Genomic DNA, 18,837 nt, shown 5'->3' on the forward strand with positions numbered 1-18,837 from the left:
TGATGTCACTACCCCCTGTGCCATAATCCAAGGTGAGCATTCATATAGAGGCCCAACTCAGAGTTTATGATGAATGTGAAAGGGGAAACTTTCATCATAATGGCTGCACTGAAGCTGTGTCTGTTGTTTTGCTCCTTTCCGAGGATATTTTCCCCTTCTCCTCTGTGTCCATCTGGCTGTGTAGCAATCTAAACAGAGACTTTGAAGTGCAAAAGATGGCATTCTAAGAGTAAATATAACAATAAAAAGAAGAAGAAGAAATATAATAAACAAACAAACAAACAAACAAACAAACAAACAAACAAACAAACAAACAAATAAATAAAATGGCTGGAGAACGTCCTAAGTTTATCACTAGCACTCTATATACTCTTGGACTAGCACTATCAATAACACTCTGTCGCCACGCTGTGGCTTAAAGGATGAATTGCAATCCATGTTATTTTCAATAATCTTTAGTGAGCTCATTTTAACGATGATGATGATACTAATACTAATACTACTACTAATAATAATAAACTCTCAATTATTACTGACTCACATTTGTCTGTCTGCCTGCCTGCCTGCCTATCTCCCAAGCAAGCAGGCAGCCAAACAGAGGGGCGGTTGCTACACGGACCTTTTCTCCTGTTACGCTTGTGTTCTGGAGTTTCCGGTGACGTCTCCGGTCCCATGTGCTAGTAGTCCCCCGCCAAACCAAACACTCGCACCGAAAAAGTTTTCAGCTCTGATCCGTATTACCGGGGATACAGCAAATGTGAGGCTTTTTCACTTGGTAAGTAAAAAATACAAAACGGGAGTGCTTTCCGTTTGTACCACTTATTTGTTTGGCATATTGTAAATGTATGGCACATGCTAGGCTAGCTTATCTGTTGTGGTTGTGCTAACTAGCAAAACATTGAGGGAGACGGTGGAGGGGCGGGACTTTAATAAGGGGTGTGTGTCGCCCTGTAAATAAAGACGTATATTTATTTTGCTGTTGTTTGCAGGAAATGCCCAGGATTCGAGTTAGAAAGACCACCAGAGGTCTTTACCCTCCCGATGCCTTCCCTTTAGCCTACCAGGCTGTCTTAGATGGACAATCCGTACGTGGGGCTGCCAAGGTCAATGGCGTGTCCTCCACCACTCTTGCTAGATATGCTGAGAGGAAAGCCAAGGACGTCAATGCACCGTTACCAGGATACAGGGCTCACAACAAGGTCTTCTCTCCAGAGCTGGAGGCTGTGCTGAGAGCTGATCTCATAAACACCAAAGCACTTTACTATGGTGTGAGTCCTGAGGAGGTAAGATTAGATGAAGTTCAATGAGGAAGTTCATGAAAATTCATAAATAATTGATAGGTTATCCACCTTATTTCTAGCTGCCTTGATGGCTTACGTGAAATATGGGTGCTTCTTCCGGTGTAATCCTCCCAGCCACCTCCCCCCATTACGTTGCTGACACCTGTCTGTGTCTGTATGTTACGGCGTTGTGTAGGTGGTACTTGCAGCAACCCATGTTAAGGGCTTGCCCAGGGGTGGATTCGAACTGCCGACCCTCGGCTTGGGAGTCCAGCATGTTAACCGCAACGCCAAGAGAGCTAGCTCCCTTGGCGGAGCTGGTTAACATGCCTTTATACCTGGGGAGTGAGTTTAACCAATCCACTCGCTACCACTCGGGACTCACGAGGAATCCGTGCTGTAAACAATGTTTCAAAGCTGCAGGCGAAGGGAGCCAATCACGTCCAGCTTGGCCAAACATCTCTCTCTCTCTCGTAACTCTCTCTCGTAACGGGACAAGCCCCGTCTTTTATTGTCACACGAACACCACAACACATGCATGCGGCCACAACACACTCATGCTGACGGTGGCCGGTGAAAAGTGTCCTCTGCATTTAACCCATCCAGGCATGTCCTTTCCTCCGAGGGGCAGGCCAGGAGCAGTGGTCGCTTTCTCGTACAGCGCCCGGGGACCAACTTCGGGTGTTGTCGTCACTGGTCGGATGACGATGACGATCTGATCTTCTGCATGTTTTTAGTTGGGGGGGTTATATACGGAGGAACCCCCTGGGGGGTACGGGGAGAACATGCAAACTCCACACAGAGAGAAAGACCCTTACGACGAGATACCCCACCTGGGGCCGGTTGCACCAACTGGTCTTAACTATGCCTGGTAGTAACTCCTACGTCGGTCTTAGTTAAGACCATGGACTTACGCCTGTTGCACCAACACGGCTTATGTCTGGTCTTAACTATGCTGGTCGTAGCAATGCGCGTCCATGTGAATTGCCAGGGAATGCACCCTGATTGGATGATGTTGCCAAAAATGTGCCTCGTGACCTGCTTGGAGCACTGTGCCACTACGCTCTCTCAGCCACTACTGTAAAACACCCTCCCTCCTCCCATCCTCCCTCGCTCCGGGGGAAAAATGGCGGCTATTGAGCAGACAGAGTCAGTCTGAATGAAATTGAATGTAACGTTCCCAATTCTATGTATTAACTTCTAAAAAACTAACGGCAACATTTTGGAAGGCGGGTTAGGTTAACTAGTTAGTTATAATCTAACGTCGTGCTTTCAAAGACGGCGAACTGGCGGTGTTACGACGATGACGGTCAAAAAGGTCTCCGCGGAGATCTCTGTTACAGGCAGGCTCTACGCCTCCTCCTGACGAGGCGTAGGAGTTACGCCTGGTCTTAGTGAAAATAAGGCTTAAGTCGTCTTGGTGCAACCGGCGTAGCTGTTAGGTCGTAAAGTTACGACCAACTTAGCTTAAGACCAGTGTAAGACCAGTTGGTGCAACCGGCCCCTGGGCAGTAGGCACTGAAGATATGGGGGGGAACACAACCACAGCGCCCACAGTGTCCCAGGCGAGAATCGAACTCAGGACCTTCTGACTGTGAGGCGACAGCTCTACCACTGAGCCACCGTGCCCCTCTCGCCGATAAATATCCCGACTTGTTCAAAGAGCAACAGGTTAGCGGATGTGATAGATAACATTATTACATATCCTCCAATAAGTCGTCAAACGAGTGTTATTTCTTTGTGACAAGCAACTTCTTTTTTCTTCAGCGTCGGAGTTTGATGAGGAAATGCGCTGAGTACGAGCGCCGCAGAGTAGAGCCCTCTGCCAACAAGTAACGTTAACCAACTGCAACAATCAGTCACGTTCTAGACCGGACCTTGCACCCATAATCTTTTTACAGCGGGGCATTTCAAAAATAAGGTGGATACGTTAGTCAAGTAAAAAAAAGAAGCAGTAGATGCCAGAAATATGACTGTGGTGAAGGGTGTTGGGAAGCAGAATGCTAGGATGCTTTCTACTTTCTGTTATTGGTGAAATGGTTTATAGTAGAGGATGGATGAGTTTGAAGGAGTATTTGTGTCCTTAGGCAATCAAGGAGGCTCCTGGAATGCTGGAGGCTCCTGGAATGCTGGAGGCTCCTGGAACGCAGATGGTGGTGACTCTGGAAGAGGTGTTCATGTTTAAAGTGATGCTGTCACACACACACACACACACACACACACACACACACACACACACACACACAGGGTGATACATGTCTAATTCATATTCATGAGTTTCAGTCACATGATGTTTTTGTTATGGCCGCCATCTTGAGGACCCGAACACAGCCCCATAACCTTTTAGTACCTGTTGAAGTCTATGGGAGGACTGTTCAAACCCTCTACCTTCCATATACTCCATTCAAACTTTGAACAGGTCAACACTTTGAGTAACTTTATTATTCTTATTTCTTATTCAGCTCTTGATACCTTTTGTACTTTTTGAGAAATCGCAGTTTAGGTTTGAGACTTTTTTCAACTTTATAATGGGATCCTATGGAGCCAGCTTTGAGTGTGTGATGTCACAATTCACTCTGCTAGAGTTCATTTGCAAAAACAGGTAAACGCCATTCTTAAAATGAACAAGCAACATCTGTTTGATACTCCCTGGAGTGCACATAGAAAACATTATTGAGGTGATTTATGTGAAAATTATCAGATTAATATGTTTTAGTTATGATTGATAATAACAATTTCCCCAAAATAAATTATTTGGAGTATAAATACATCAATATATAAAATAATAATAGTGTATTAACACGTTCACTGCCGTGGACGAGATATCTCGTCAAGCAGAAACCAACGCTTGACTGCCGTAGACGAGATATCTCGTCAAAAAAAAAAAAAAAAAAAATTTGACGGTGGGACGTGGATCAAACCCTTTTACATCTCCTAGAAAAATATGGGAGCTATTGAAGGTGTTTAACCTATTTTACTGACCCATTAAGTGGCGACAGTGCTCTCCAGACGAGAGAAAGCCAAGCAAAGACAGCAGCGTGAGGAAGCCATTCTCATGAAAATGGATTGGCGAAAACGCTTTCGCTTTCGCGCTGGGAGCTGGCGGTGGGGGATTGCAAATTTGCATAATAGATTACGGGTGGAACACACTTTGAAACACCAGCAGAAAGCCCAGAATCGCACGCAGCTTCATTCCAGCTGAGCTCACAACCGAAAACGAACGAGCCCCATCCAGACATCCAGCCCCAAAGAGCGGCCGCCAGCAGCCAGGCAGCACAGACAGCAGAAACTCGCTTGTGACACGCCCGCTGCAGAGCCACGGAGGGAGGAGGAGAACACACACGGAGGGAGGAGTTTGAAGGAGAGGGGGGTGGGGGTGGTGTTATGGAGGAAATTACTGTTCAGAACGTTTAGATGTCTGATGTGTTACTGATGCCAAAAATAAATGGTTAAAGTGACTGTTCTATCGAATTTCACAAAAAGGCATTTATCTCAACTTTCCTTTTCAGACGCTGAAACCATGCTGTATTCAACTGCTAATGCCTACATAACTACTAACTCTACAAACTAACTCTTTTAGACAGAGAAAGCACACATTCTATTAGTTCTTTTGAGATATTTTGTGTTCACAAATTCCTAGCAGAAAATAATCCTCGGCTCTTGAAAGATGAGCCAGAATACTCAAAAAAACCCTTGGCAGAAGCTACCTACAGTAAAAAAAAAAACTGTTGGCAGTGAATGTGTTAAAGTACACAGCGACATACAGCAAGGAGATGGCAGAGGAGTGTTTATATTTGTTATATTTGATGTGTGGAAATCTGAGGAGGGAACTGGATTGCAGAAACTGAAACCGTTGGTGTCAGGGATGGGGACATTCAGACACGATGGATTTAGCTTTCTTAGATGTTACATGTAAAGATCCTGCAGTTACCCGTCCGAGTAGTGCCAGTTATTTTGTTAGACATTAACCACCTTAGTTAGTACATTTCTGTGTTTGACCTTGAGAGACTGGTATCTCATTGTAAAAATTCTCAGTGCTGTAACAGAAATGTGATCCTTTTCTCAAATGACTAACGTTTATGCTGTGCAGTGTAGTGTTGGCTCATTGTCTTTGAATTTAAGAAGGTGCACGGGTCTGGCCCTGTTATTAAGAATGTTTCTTTGCTCTTTGTTTGCAGGAAATGCCCAGACTTCGAGTGAGAAAGACCACCAGAGGGCTCACCACCAGTCCCGATGTCTTGTCTAAAGCATGTCAGACTGTGTTGGCTCAGGAAAAGACTGTCAGAGGTGCTGCTGCAGATACTGCTCTTAACCGATGTGTGAAGAGCACACAGAAGGACATCACCGCACCACCACTTCCAGGAGGTTCTGGGCCCAACAATGTGTTCTCTGCAGAGCAAGAGGGCCGCCTCACAGAGTATCTGCTACGCAACGGGCCCAGAGTGGGCCGAGAGGTACCGTAAGCTTAGATCAGCGCTCCCCAACCTTTTCTGATACCGATAACCGATATTAACATTGCTGTTATGGCCGATAACCGATATGTAGCGATGTCGATGTGATCTGTATAAAAACACATTTCTATGATGATCACGTTTTGTACATACTGTACGTGTAAACGCTGTGAATTTGAAAAAGTAATGCATTTCTGTATTTCCAAAACATTTAGAAAAGCCCATAAATCATATACCACATTGTTTCTTCTCAATGTGAACATTTTGGCTGATATTACCGATATTATTGCAACATCAGACCGATGATAATTTGATTGCTGATATATCGTGCATCCCCCCTCCTTACAACAGGGCTATTCAACTGTATTATTGTTCAGGGGGCCACATTGTCAGAAAGTGAAGGGCCCGAGGGCCGGACATTTCCCTGAGCTATTATCATTGTAGGCTATGTACACTTGACACAACGTGCCACCACATCTTATTTTTTCTTTCTTTTTTTACATCACAAAAGTCGCCGATCATAGCCTCATTGTCCATGTATTTTTTATTTCTTTGTGTACACACACACACACACACACACACACACACACACACACACACACACACACACACACACACACACACACACACACATATATATATATATGTAAGGGATAATGTATTGTGAGCCGGTGATTACTGGCGAAATAATGACCGACAGGTGAATGATTGAGCCCGACGCGCAGCGGAGGGCTTAATCATTCACCTGAAGGTCATTATTTCCAGTAATCACCGCCTCACTATACATTATCCCGCTTAGAACACGGCCTACAACTAAATTATTTCAGTAATCTGACAAAAAGAATTATTCAAATAGATTTTTTAATAGCGTTTTCAACGACAAAGCGGTTTCATTCGTAATTGGCACACAAGACGCCACAGCTGCAGCTGGTTGGCCTAATTAGTAGTGTCTTGCTGACAAAAGGCTCTTATCAACTGATTAATCCAGGTGTGGCAGAGCAGCGGTCGGTTGTCGAGAAATAATGACCGGTGAATCTTGTTGATTGACCAATCAGAATCGAGTATTCAAGAGAGCCGTGTTCTAAATATATATATATATATATATATATATATTATATATATGGTCCATAGGTAAAAAATGTCAATTGTTGAAATAAATGCATAAATAAGTTAAGATAATGGGGTTAAAAATACGTATACGTATATATTACAGTTCGTAGGTTAAAAATGTTGGCAAGATAATTGAGTTAAAATCAATGTAGGGGAGACGTTATAGTTCATTGGTAAAAAAAAAAAAAGCGAATTCACAGTGGTTGTTTAATGTCATCAGGTTCGTCGGCTTGCCTACGAGCTGGCCAAGAAGCACGGATGTGATTATCCCGAGGCCTGGGATGCCCGCCAGATGGCCGGGAAGGACTGGTTCACCAGCTTCCAAGAGCGGAATCAACAACTGGCCGTCCGTCCACCTCAGGCCACCGGCCTTCCAAGGGCAACAGGTTCCGATCCGACCGCGGGAGGCAGCTTCTTTTCGAACCTGTCCAAAGTCCTGGAGCAGCACCACTTCCAAGCGAGAGATGTGTGGAACGCCGACGAGACCAACGCAGTCACTGAGCAGGTGCTGCACACGATCCTCGCCAGCCGAGGAAGGAAGCAGGCCGGAGCCATGGCCTCCGCGGAGACAGGGACATCGGTCACCATGGCGATAGCGGTCAGCGCCGTGGGCAACAGCATCCCTCCCCATTTCGTCTTCCCCGGCGACGTTTACCACGAGCACTTTGTCCGTGACGGGCCCGCGGGCTGCGTCGGCTCGTGCAGCGCGTCCGGGCGGCCGCAGGAGAAGGACTTCCTGATGTTCCTGAAACACTTTGTGAGTTACACCAGAGCGTCCCCTCGGTCAAAAGTGCTCTTACTCCTCAACGACGACCATGTGTCTCGGCTCTCGCCGGAAGCCGAAGATCACTGCGGAGACAACGGCGTGGTGCTGCGCTCCTTCCCCGCCGGCTGGCCCCACAGGCTCCAGCCCTTGGATCGCAGTGTCTTCGGCCCCCTGAAGAGCAACATCAACACGGCTATGGATCGCTGGATGATGGTGAATCCTGGAAAAAGCATGACCATTTATGATTTACCAGGTATGATTTGTAATATGAATTTATTTAAGAGTAACTACTGCACACCAACAAACTTACCCCCGTCCCCCCCCCCCCCCCCCCCCCCCCAGGTGAAAACCAGTGTATTAGTAGTGTTGTCCTGACATTTTAGGGCAAGTATTTGAATTCAAGTTAAAAAAAACCTATTGGCTGATCATGAGTTGGGCTGACGTAAGAGTTCAAATTTTCGTCACCGCCAGATCCCCCACCGCCACCCACCCCCCCCATGGGCTCCCAGCCAATCAACAGCAGTCACGGTGCACAGCTCGTTGTCATTCAAATATCGCCGCTTTCACGCAGCCTTCAGTGTTCCCTGCTCCTCGTCTCCAGCAGAGGGCTGCTCTGTCAGTGTGTGTTTGAGGAGGTGTGTGTGTTTCAGGTCAGGTGTGTGTGTTTATTTGTGCTTCAGAACGTAACCGCTGAAAATAACGCTAAAAACCTCTAATAAAGTAGTAGGGCTGTCAAAGAATATTCTATATTCGAATATATATTCAAATGTAATTGAAAGAATATTCAAATATGAAAATTAATATTCAAATTGATCATTATTATTATTATTATTATTATTATTATTATTATTATTATTTACAGATAGATAGATAGATAGATTTTTATTTCTGTGTCATGCACCATATTCAAGGTGCCCAGCCCATCTGGGCTTACAAGACACAAATCATTCAAGTTCAACAATACAAACAAATCAACAAACAAGCTACAAAACGCTCAAACATAAACAAGACAGAGTTATATATTCAGATGAACAGCTTCTCCATTCTGAGTTTCCAAGCCCTCCCAATAAACCTGGCCAAACTGAAGACTTCATCTCTGAACAACCATTCCAACTTCGCATCATCTCCTGACCAAAATAGTTCCGGTTTCTTATTTTGCATTAACTGAAATAGAGACAATCTTGGTTCCTCATATTATATATTTACATTTAACCAGGTAAAGAACCTGGCCAAGAGAGCAACATAAAAACATACATCGTTTGCCTGGTTATTTAAAATCATTACAAAAGTGTAGGCTACTAGTACTGACTGAATAAATATGGGGAAAAAACAATGTTTATGTTGATTTTTTTTTTAATGTTCAAATAAATATACCTAGTTATATAAGCTCTCTGGTTGTATTGGTTTGCCTTGCCACGCACGCATGCAAAAAAAATAAGTATTTGAATATTATTCAAACGAATATGTTTTGTTTTGAGGGAATATTCGAATATGATTTTGGGCCAATTTTGACAGCCCTATAAAGCAGCCACCGCCACTCTCTCTCCCCATTCACTGTGGAGCTGTGTCTGCGCTTTTCTGTTCTCGCTCGGTCTTAAGCCCTCCCAGCGCTGCCCAAATGCACTGCTAGAGATGCATTTTTCAAATCTCCAGGGTAGAGCGCTTCAGCCCAACACTATATGGTGCAGTTACGCTTTAAATAGGGACAGTGCATAATGCATATTAACCAACATTTAAAATCTAATTAATTTTCATCTGTTGTCCCAGGTATTGTGACAACATCGCTTCCATCCGCTGCCACATCAGCCAACATAACAGCCTCCTTCAGGTGCACAGGTGTGTGGCCCCTCAACCCCGACATCTTGGACGAGAGCGGTTTCTCACCTGCGTACGTGACCGACACACCTGCACCTCCATCGGCCACTGTGGAGCCAGCACCGCCTGGCCCGGACGAGACGGCACCAATCTCGTACCCCGTCGCCAGTCCTTCCACCTGCACTGCCGAGGCTCAAGACGAGGACTCGGCTCCGGAGGTGCTCTGGGCCAGACCTGGGAAGAAGCAGAGAAGGTGGGGGAAAGGCTTAAGAGCCATCCTCACTGACACACACGTGAAGCAAGAGGAGGGAAGTCCAAAGCGGATGCTTATGGGAAACAGAAGGCCACCTGAAATTGAAGTTGAAGTTTATTAATGAACATATATTGCATCATACATCGAACACAAAACATGATGGTATTTCAAAAAATATTGTTAAAATATGACAAACAGGGGGATCAGATTGCATCGTTTCTTTAAGAAGTCTGCTCGAGGTAGAGGATGGTGGAGTTCCTATGGTGGTTGGTCACTGGTCAGTTCTTGTTTCCAGCCTGGAGCTTACTGGCCTGTCTGGTGCTGCAGCCAGCGACAGACCCTGGAGCTTACTGGCTTGTCTGGTGCTGCAGCCAGAGACAGGCGGTGAAAGAGTTGACTAAGGTAGGACTTTTGGACATGCTGAGCGTAACTCCGGCACAGTCCAAGATAGGGCTGTGCAATAAAATTGATACGGCAATAAATTGCGATCTTTTTTTCCGCAATAGACCTTATTCGATTGACGTCACTCACGTACGGGCACGCCCACCGCCGCCATATTGTCGACATAGTGCTGCAGCTCTCAAGTGACAGCCTATAGTGTAGCAGCGTTTATAGGAAGCTAGCCGCTGTTAGCGTTACCTGTATCGTTCCAATTGTGTTCGGATGGTGACCTGCGTTAGGCATGGCTGTAGTAATGACAGCAATAAAGTCCCCGTGGTTTGTTTCTATCTCTACCGTCCACAGACGTGAAGGGAGCGAGACTGAGGATACGTCGTCAGCAGCACAGGAGATGTGTGGATAGTTAGGAGAGACAGGTGAAACTTTCTGGCAGCTCCTCACAGCAAAGTCTGTTCACCTCGTTCTTTTGTTTATTTATTACAGGCATTAACAGCAGCATACAAACAACTGTGGGTTTTTTATTGCTGTCATTACCATCGCTATTTTGTAATGGAACAGAAACGACAATGGCTGTTACTAGTTGTCAGCTGCAGCGCTGTGTGCGCGCAGGACGGTATGTCAACAATATGGTGCCGTCCAGGGTTAGCGAAAAGGGTCTATACTGCATCGATATTTCAGAAAAAATATCGTGATATATCGCCATATCGATTTTTTGCACAGCTCTGTGTTCAGTGACACAATAATACTTTTTTCACTGAATGTAACACACTCAACAGTAGTTTTGACTCAATTTGTCCACTAAATTATCAATATAAAGTGATGTACATATTATTACACTACTTGGGTGGTACACAGTGGGTTGTATTTTCAGCTGTATTTTTTAATTTTCAGTAAATTATGTAGAGTATCGCAATATCTATTGTATCGCAATGTATCGTGATACAATCGTATCGTGATCTTACAGTCTATGATCGTGATCTTACAGTCTATGATCGTGATACGTGTCGTATCGTGAGGTCCTTGCCAATACCCAGCCCTAGTCCAGAGGATAGTGATGGTAGCGATTGTACTCTCGGCCAAGAAGATTATGCTGCAGACTCTTTTTGGGGGCTTTTCTCCAGCTGGTTCAGTAAGTGTAGCCTACAGGTAGCTGCTGTGACCTGCTGGTTCAGTAAGTGTAGCCTACAGGTAGCTGGTTCAGTAAGTGTAGCCTACAGGTAGCTGCTGTGACCTGCTGGCCATTGCTGCCTGACGCGCCTCCTCGGTGCCCATGGGTCAGCTGCAGGGTCATCAGCCAGGAACCACCTCTCCTCGACATTTTGCTCCTTTAATCCTGCGACGCCTCCTGGTGGCAGGGCACTGACGTCTGCCCGCCATCCCTGCAGCTTGCGACCAGAGTGGCGCTGCTGAGCGCTGTGACGGCTGGGAGCTCTAACCCGGAAAAAATATCATCACCAGCACAGAATTCTGATAAAAAAGAGGCATTTATGAGCAGCATCGCGCTTTCAAACCCCTCCGTCGAGAAGCAAGGAACCCTTCAGCTCTTGTAGGTGGCTCTGAAATGTTTCTGTGACACTTGTAAATACGTGCGTATCGCTGATTTAGACAGCTTGAGAGCGAGTCGCAGGGAAGTCTATGTACGGATAAGGGACTCTTGTAGGGTAGACGATCACGTGTGATGATGACGACATCATACCTGGAAGAGTCTGAAAGGGGCTAGATCACGTGTCAAACTCAAGGCCCTAATTCGATGTGGCCCGCGAGCGGTTGCAAAGTATACCGCGTCAAAGACTGAGACAGCCGCCTGCAGCTAAAAATAGCTATTATAAAATGTCTAATCACGTTTGAACTGCTAATATATGCTTTAAAAACTCAAGTAAAGTAGAGATTCTCAGTTTCCCAGTGGTATCTCACCTGTCTTTTATTATATTTTTGTTGATAATGTGTACCATGTGTATAAAATGTTTTCTGAATCAAAATCAGTTAGGCTACTGAACTGGTTATATTAGATAGCCTTTCCTACTTGAATTTATATGTGGTTGAATGAGTGAGTTATGCCAGCAGATGGCGATCTTGGTTTGTTTTTTCATGTTTGTGTTTTTACAAAGGTTAATGTTCTCTGGGTAGCCTAGGTAAGAGAGGAAACGTTTACCTACTAGGCTTATTGCACTGCTTTTGAATGAAAGACATCACAAAAACAATTAATATATGTTTGTGCATCATCCATTTGTTCAGTAGCCTATTCTTTTTAATGTAGGGTGATGTTCTATAAGTGACTGAGTGAAGATGCCCAAGATCAGTTAGGCTACTTAATTGATTGCTTCTTTGTCTATAGGTCTACTCTACAACTGACATTAATATAGGTTCATGGTGGCAAAACAGTTATCTGGAATAACTTGCCTTGAGTGAAGCCATCTACTGATTGAATTGATTATTTTGTGTTTAGGCCTATTACCCCTATAGGCTACAACTGGCATTGATAGGATAACGGGCCCTTATTGCTGCTGTGCTGGCATGTTGACTTGTCATAAATGGGTTGACACCGGTGTAACGAATAATTACCTTGTCATTAACCCTCGATATGACAAGTCAAAATGCCTTGTGGAAAGAGTATAATTTATGCTAAAAGAAAAAAAAACCTGCTTATCTGAAACAACTTGCTGTTAATGAAAGAGGAACATGCATGATTTGATGGAGTGCCATTATAGCGTTTTTTTTCATCTTTCATATGGGGACTTATAGTGTATTAATCTCCAATGGTATCTTAATGATATTCCTAAAATATCACTATTTGGATTAGTTTTGATCTATAATATAATATTGAGTACTGAACTATATACAGTATGTATATATATATAGATTATGTATATTTATGTATTTATTATTATTAAAGTATGGCTTTGTTGGCATCACAAGAGTTGTGTTGCCAACGCATTCAGTGTGATGGGCCAATATTAGGCTACTATAACTCTACAAATAATGCAATTGCTATTCTATTAACATTCTAGAATATACTAGATACAGAAGCCTACAGTCTTTACATAACTAGCCATCAGTATCTCTCTATACAGTGTTGCTGTGATATTTAGGCTACTCCTAACCTTAGGAACCTGTGTCCCTTTCGCATTCCAGCACATGAATCAGAGGACTAACTGGTTTAGGAGGACTGCGGTTCATTTTGGTGAGTGAGGGATTTCCTGGCTGGCTCAGCTGGCCTGAATGATGCGCTGCTCTTCCCAACCGAACCGTGACACACTTTACTGGGCTGCAGTCAGAACCACGGGACGAACCACGGGACAGACAGAGAGAGAGGAGAGGAGAGGAGGCTGGAGAGACTGGCGAGGTATGAGGGAGAAACACAGGAGAGCCGCTGATATCTAGCCTGCTGCTGCTGGGAGGGAGGGAGAGGAGTGATCCGAGAGAGGAAGAAGACCGGAGGACGTGATGAGATGATGCTGGCGGTGTGGTTCTGGTTCTGGATGTGACACGGAGGAGGAGGATGCTCCAGACAGACAGTGCAGTCGGACGTTTAGCGCGTCTCTCTCTCTGTGTTGATGTCGGCATGCGGGGGTTTCGCACCGGGTACCACGGGTAGGCTATCACCGAGAGTTTAACGGGGCGCTATTCTGAGGAGGTGGGCCAAGTCTCCCGAGAGAGAGAGAGAGAGAGAGGGGGGGGGGAGAGGGAGGGACAGAGAGAGAGAGAGGGGAGGGAGGGACAGAGAGAGAGAGAGAGACGGCCAGTTCGTGTTGCTGTTGTCGGTGATGTGAAACGGCAGGAGGACCGAAGGGACTCTAGCTGCCATCGTATGGGGACACATTTCTACATTTTTGCGGGTAAGTAGATCTCTCTCTCTCTCTCTCTCTTTCTCTCTGTCTCTCTGTCTCAGAGGCCTAGAAGCACATTTACTGTACAAAAACTTTAGTCATTGATACAACAGGGATGCAAACTATAGTCACCTTTAGGTGACTGTCATCTTTTTGATCCCAAAATAGGGCACTTAACTGAATGAGTTTGAGTGGTTTTGTATCAGCCCTGGTACCTTTTTCACTCTCCATGAGTTTGCATCATCCCTGTTGATAAGACTGGTTGTCTACGTGGGGTCCGGCCGTCCGGGGACCGCCAGGGGTCCCCCAAACTGCTACATTTTTAAACACTATTTAGGCTAATTTCCAGGAGGTTAACACAGATCATGTAGAAGAAGAAGTGTTCTGATCATCATTCTGTAGCCTATCTCTATACCTACAATACACAACATGGGATTCTTGACAAAATCATAGGCAAGGCTAGCCTAAGATATTCTCACATTTAGTTCAATAGACATCTCATTCTGTGGCTCTAATGTGGACTAAATTATGGTCAGGGAGATAAAAACACCACCAAATATGATATACATCTTTATAGGAATATTATAGTACCATTATGAGGTGATGACATGGTCACTATAAACTCACTATTTAATAGCACAGAGACACTCTGGTCCCTGTAGGAATATTAGGCCTATATAAAAGTAGAATTTTGATACAGCAGCCGGTATCTCTCTCTCTCTCTCTCTCTCTCTCTTTCTCTCTCAGTGAGTGTTAGGATTGCATCCATTTTTAGTATGAGTTTAGTTGAACCAAAAATCTATACTACACTTATAGTTTGTGGCTATAAAGTATAGATAGAACATTTGTCTATAGCATGGCTGACCAATGTGGGGCCCGCGGGCCAAACTTGTTTTGGCGCTCCATGGTTTTGCAAGGAAGAAAAATCACACTTATGTTACTGTCTTTCAGAGGCTGCAGGGTGGGCTAATCTTTAAAGCTAGCCTGATGATACTTTTACCATCTGAAACTAGAAGACCTATTTTAGATTTGGAATGTAAAATGATATAATTCTTAGTTTTGGCCCACGGCCATCCACCCAGATTAATTTTGGCCCTTCATAGGAAATAATTTGGACAGCTGGTCTATAGTTTAGTTATTAGTTTATAGACCAGAAATTAAGCATAAGCATAGGAACTGCTTTCTTTTCTTTTTGTATTTAAGACGCTCACACACCCGGGAAACACTGTAACTGTAACTGCTGCTGTTGTGTTGTGTTGTGTGAAAACCTTGTATCTTCAAAATGTGAGAACTTTTCAGGAACGGAGAAAAGCAGCCTTGGTTTTCGCTCGACCAACCTGTGTTTCCCCGTTGATCCACTGGGGCTTGAAGCCGTTTCATAAGCCAAGTGTTGTAGAGTTTGTCAGCGGTTCATAACCAGTTTGGCTCATGACCCCTGAAAATGATCACAGCCATCACAACCGCCCGAGAACAGTTCAAACAAAGAATGATTTCCTTTTTCAGCTGGTTTCATTTGATGATAACAGGAGGCCTTGAGGCTGAAAACAATATTCCACCTGAAAATGTGAAAGGAGAATACATTTGTATAATACAAGTGTTTTGTCCTCGTCGCATAAATCATCTTGCGACCCCCCCGGGGGGAAAACCCGATCGGCAGAATAAAACATTTGCATCTTACCTTTAAATGTAGGCTAGACGTTGTGTGACCATGACTGGGGAATTGAATTGAACATGACCCTCATCTATTTCCAGTGTGAAAGGAAAGTGTTTAAACTTTACGCATCCCCCCCGACCACGACACCCCCTACTGGCCACCGTGCCTATTTCAATATAGGCTGCTCTATGACAGGCATGCCCAAAGTCCGGCCCTGGGGCCAATTGCGGCCGCGGACGACAGATTTTAAGTGGCCCTCGGCTTGTTTCTCAAAATATACTATATGTGGCCCTCCAAATGGTTAATCAAGCAAGTTCAATTTGCATTTTTTCCCTTCACCTAACGACGACAGCACTATCATACAGTTTGTACAAGCACCAAGTAGGAACAGCACATGCAGAACTCATGTTTTCAGATGGTAAACAAAATCTTTAAAGAGTACATTTTGTATGTGGTTTTTTATTTTATTTTATTTTGTAACCCATATGATGCGAGCAACTGGCCCCCCGGCATTTTCACATGATCTAATCTGGCCCCCCATTCAAAAAAGTTTGGCTCTATGAGATGTATAATGTTGATACACGTATCGAACATATTTTGATTCAGAAATGTTTATATTCTACATAATCCGTGCATTGCAGAAATTAATTCTGCCGACTATAGGCTGCTGGAGCCTGGAGGTATAGGTATACTGACCCCCAGGTTGAGAACCATGCCATCTTTCAAATGAAGTTTAAACATGATAAAACTGTAAGAGCGTAATGATGAGACGTTCACATGACAGCAGTAATGCATTTCACCAGTCAGAGTGCAGAGAGGCTAGTCTGCTGTAGCCATGCATGGCCCTATAGTAATGCATTTCACCAGTCAGAGTGCAGAGAGGCTAGTCTGCTGTAGCCATGCATGGCCCTATAGCTCCGCATCACGAGGATCAAAACCCCCCCGACCTTCTCGTTGTGGGATCGGTCTCGTGTGAACCGGCTGTCAGGGGAACTGAACCCGCGGCCTCCTGGTGGCGGGACGGGGACTCTCTCTCGCGCCGCTCGGCCGATACAAATATGAGCGTGTGTGAGATCGCCTGCTGTTGCCAGGGCTGACAGGCTGAATGGATGACAGGGCAGCGTGGGCCAAATAGACTGTCAGAGAGAGCTGGGAGGAGATGGATGAGAAGAGGGAGAGAGAGAGAGAGAGAGAGAGAGGGAGGGGGAGAGAGAGAGAGGGAGGGGGAGAGATAGATGAATAAATGACTGTTGTGGCTACAGGCTATACCTGATTCACTCACTTTCTCTTACCTGGCCTTGTTTCTCTCTCTCTCTCTCTCTCTCTCTCTGTCTCTCTGTCTCTCTGTCTCTCTCTCGATTTAAATTTCAACTTGCTTTATTGGGAAGACTAGTAAAGTACATTCCTCTGTTGCCAAACAAAATGCATGAAAAACATCATCAGTTTAAAAAAAATCATTATCTATATTTCAGGGGAAACAAACCAAAAAGTACAACACGCAAAACAGACACAAAAAGAGCAACTCGCCTAAAGTGAGCATAATATTATTCCCCAGTGAATGTTAATACCCAGTTAGTCATTTGTCCAACTGACGTGTACAATAATACAAACCTGGGCCCAGTTGCACAAATCACCTAAAGTTAAGATTTCCCTTAGAGTCAGAGTTAAGGTGTCCATAAAATAGAATTGGCTTCACAAAACACCCTTAAATCTTCTCCATAAGGTTAAACATTTGAAGGAAAACATAAGCACAAGATTTAAGGGTGTTTTGTGCAGCCAATTCTATTTTATGGACACCTGAACTCGGACCCTAAGGGAAATCTTAACCTAAGGTGCTTTGTGCAACTGGGCCCAGGGCCATAGAGATATAAGAGTTGCGTCATCTCCATTCACTCCAATGGATTTTTTATTTATTTATTTTTAAACCTCACAATAGTTCCTGGACGTAAGGTTCTGGATTAAGCAGCGCTGTTGAGTTGCAGCAGCATGGACCGTTTGTGATGTATTTTGAAAGGTTTTAATGCGTTTAAAGAATCAAATTCTGTGGGTGGGTCCGGGTTCTGATCCGACTCACAAAATGTGCATAGCTGCAGCAGACTGGAGGTCTGCACTCTGAGTGCACGTCTAGTTTAGTATATTATCAGCTTTATTTTATGCGTTCAAATGTATCTGGAACTATTCCCCCACACACACACTATAGCAACATGAGTTACGTGACGGTCAAGCATTTTGGACTTCCATTGGTGCCACTCTCTCTTTAAATCACTCTGGTACAAACAACCCATACTGCATACTATTTTGAACACACTTTATATACAGTATATACAGTATATTAGCTATTTAACCACTCTCCTTTTCTCTCTCCTTTTCTCTACATCATTGCCAGTTTTTGTCTAATCTGTACAGTATTACAAACTGCAGAGTGAGACAACATGTTTCTTATTCAATACGCGTATCTATCATGCTGAAACAATTAGTCGGTTAATCGGACAGTCGATCCACAGAAAATTAATGATTAGAATTTTGAAAATCGATTAATCATTTTAGTCATTTCTCAAGTCAAAACATTTGCTGGTCACAGCTTCACAAATGCTAACATTTGCTTCGTTTGCTTGATATCATTTCTTTTTTTTAAATAAAATTAACGCTTTTTTTTGGCAGCTGGTCAGACTAAATGAGTGTAATTACTTCTGATGAGAATATGTTTTTTTGTCTTTCTTTTTTCCATTTTCTAGACTAATTGTTTAATTGATTAATCAGAGGGGGAAGGGGGGGAGGGGTGAAAATACTCGTTAGTTGCAGGCAGCCCTACTGTCAATGTCAAGCTTTTGTCTAAAAGCGCGCTGCACACTTTCCATAAGGCTCTGTACAGTCTCATTTCCAGAAACACAGGAATTGCAACAATGTGCAAATGATAGCGTAAGACCTCTTTTCCTCGTTCTGCCTGTCCAGGTAGGATTCTTGAAGCCTTTCTTCTCTAGCCAAACTCCCTATAAGGACATTCAAGAGGGTTTTTGTTTTTCTCCTCCTGCTGGCATGATGTAGCACTGCTGCTACGAGTGCAGTATACAGGAACTGCACAGTTTCCGTCCGAGCTGCACTGAAGTCAGTAGAATAATCAAAGTGACAACAATCTAATTAAAAAATAATAACAATATAAGGCAGGGATACTCAACTTGCTTTGTCCGGGGGCCACTTTTGTGAAATGATAGGAGGCCAGGGGCCAGTTAATAAACAAACAATATTCTGTAGCGGATTGTAGGTTTTTGGGGTGTCAGCCGG

The 18,837-nt window shown here is 44.2% G+C and overlaps 1 protein-coding gene across 1 annotated transcript; it reads left to right on the top strand.

Moving 5' to 3' along the window:
* Positions 1 to 992: 992 nt before the first annotated feature.
* Positions 993 to 10,023, top strand: LOC310789591 (uncharacterized protein; the record flags this gene model as incomplete). Its single annotated transcript, XM_083651237.1, has 5 exons — positions 993 to 1,283; positions 3,368 to 3,451; positions 5,459 to 5,734; positions 7,062 to 7,860; positions 9,375 to 10,023. The coding sequence occupies 5 exons, from the start codon at positions 993 to 995 to the stop codon at positions 9,794 to 9,796; spliced, it is 1,872 nt and encodes a 623-aa protein (XP_083507363.1). The 3' UTR covers positions 9,797 to 10,023.
* Positions 10,024 to 18,837: the final 8,814 nt, after the last annotated feature.

Source organism: Poromitra crassiceps (genome assembly GCF_964638095.1).
Source record: "Poromitra crassiceps genome assembly, chromosome: 14".
Lineage (NCBI taxonomy): Eukaryota > Metazoa > Chordata > Actinopteri > Beryciformes > Melamphaidae > Poromitra > Poromitra crassiceps.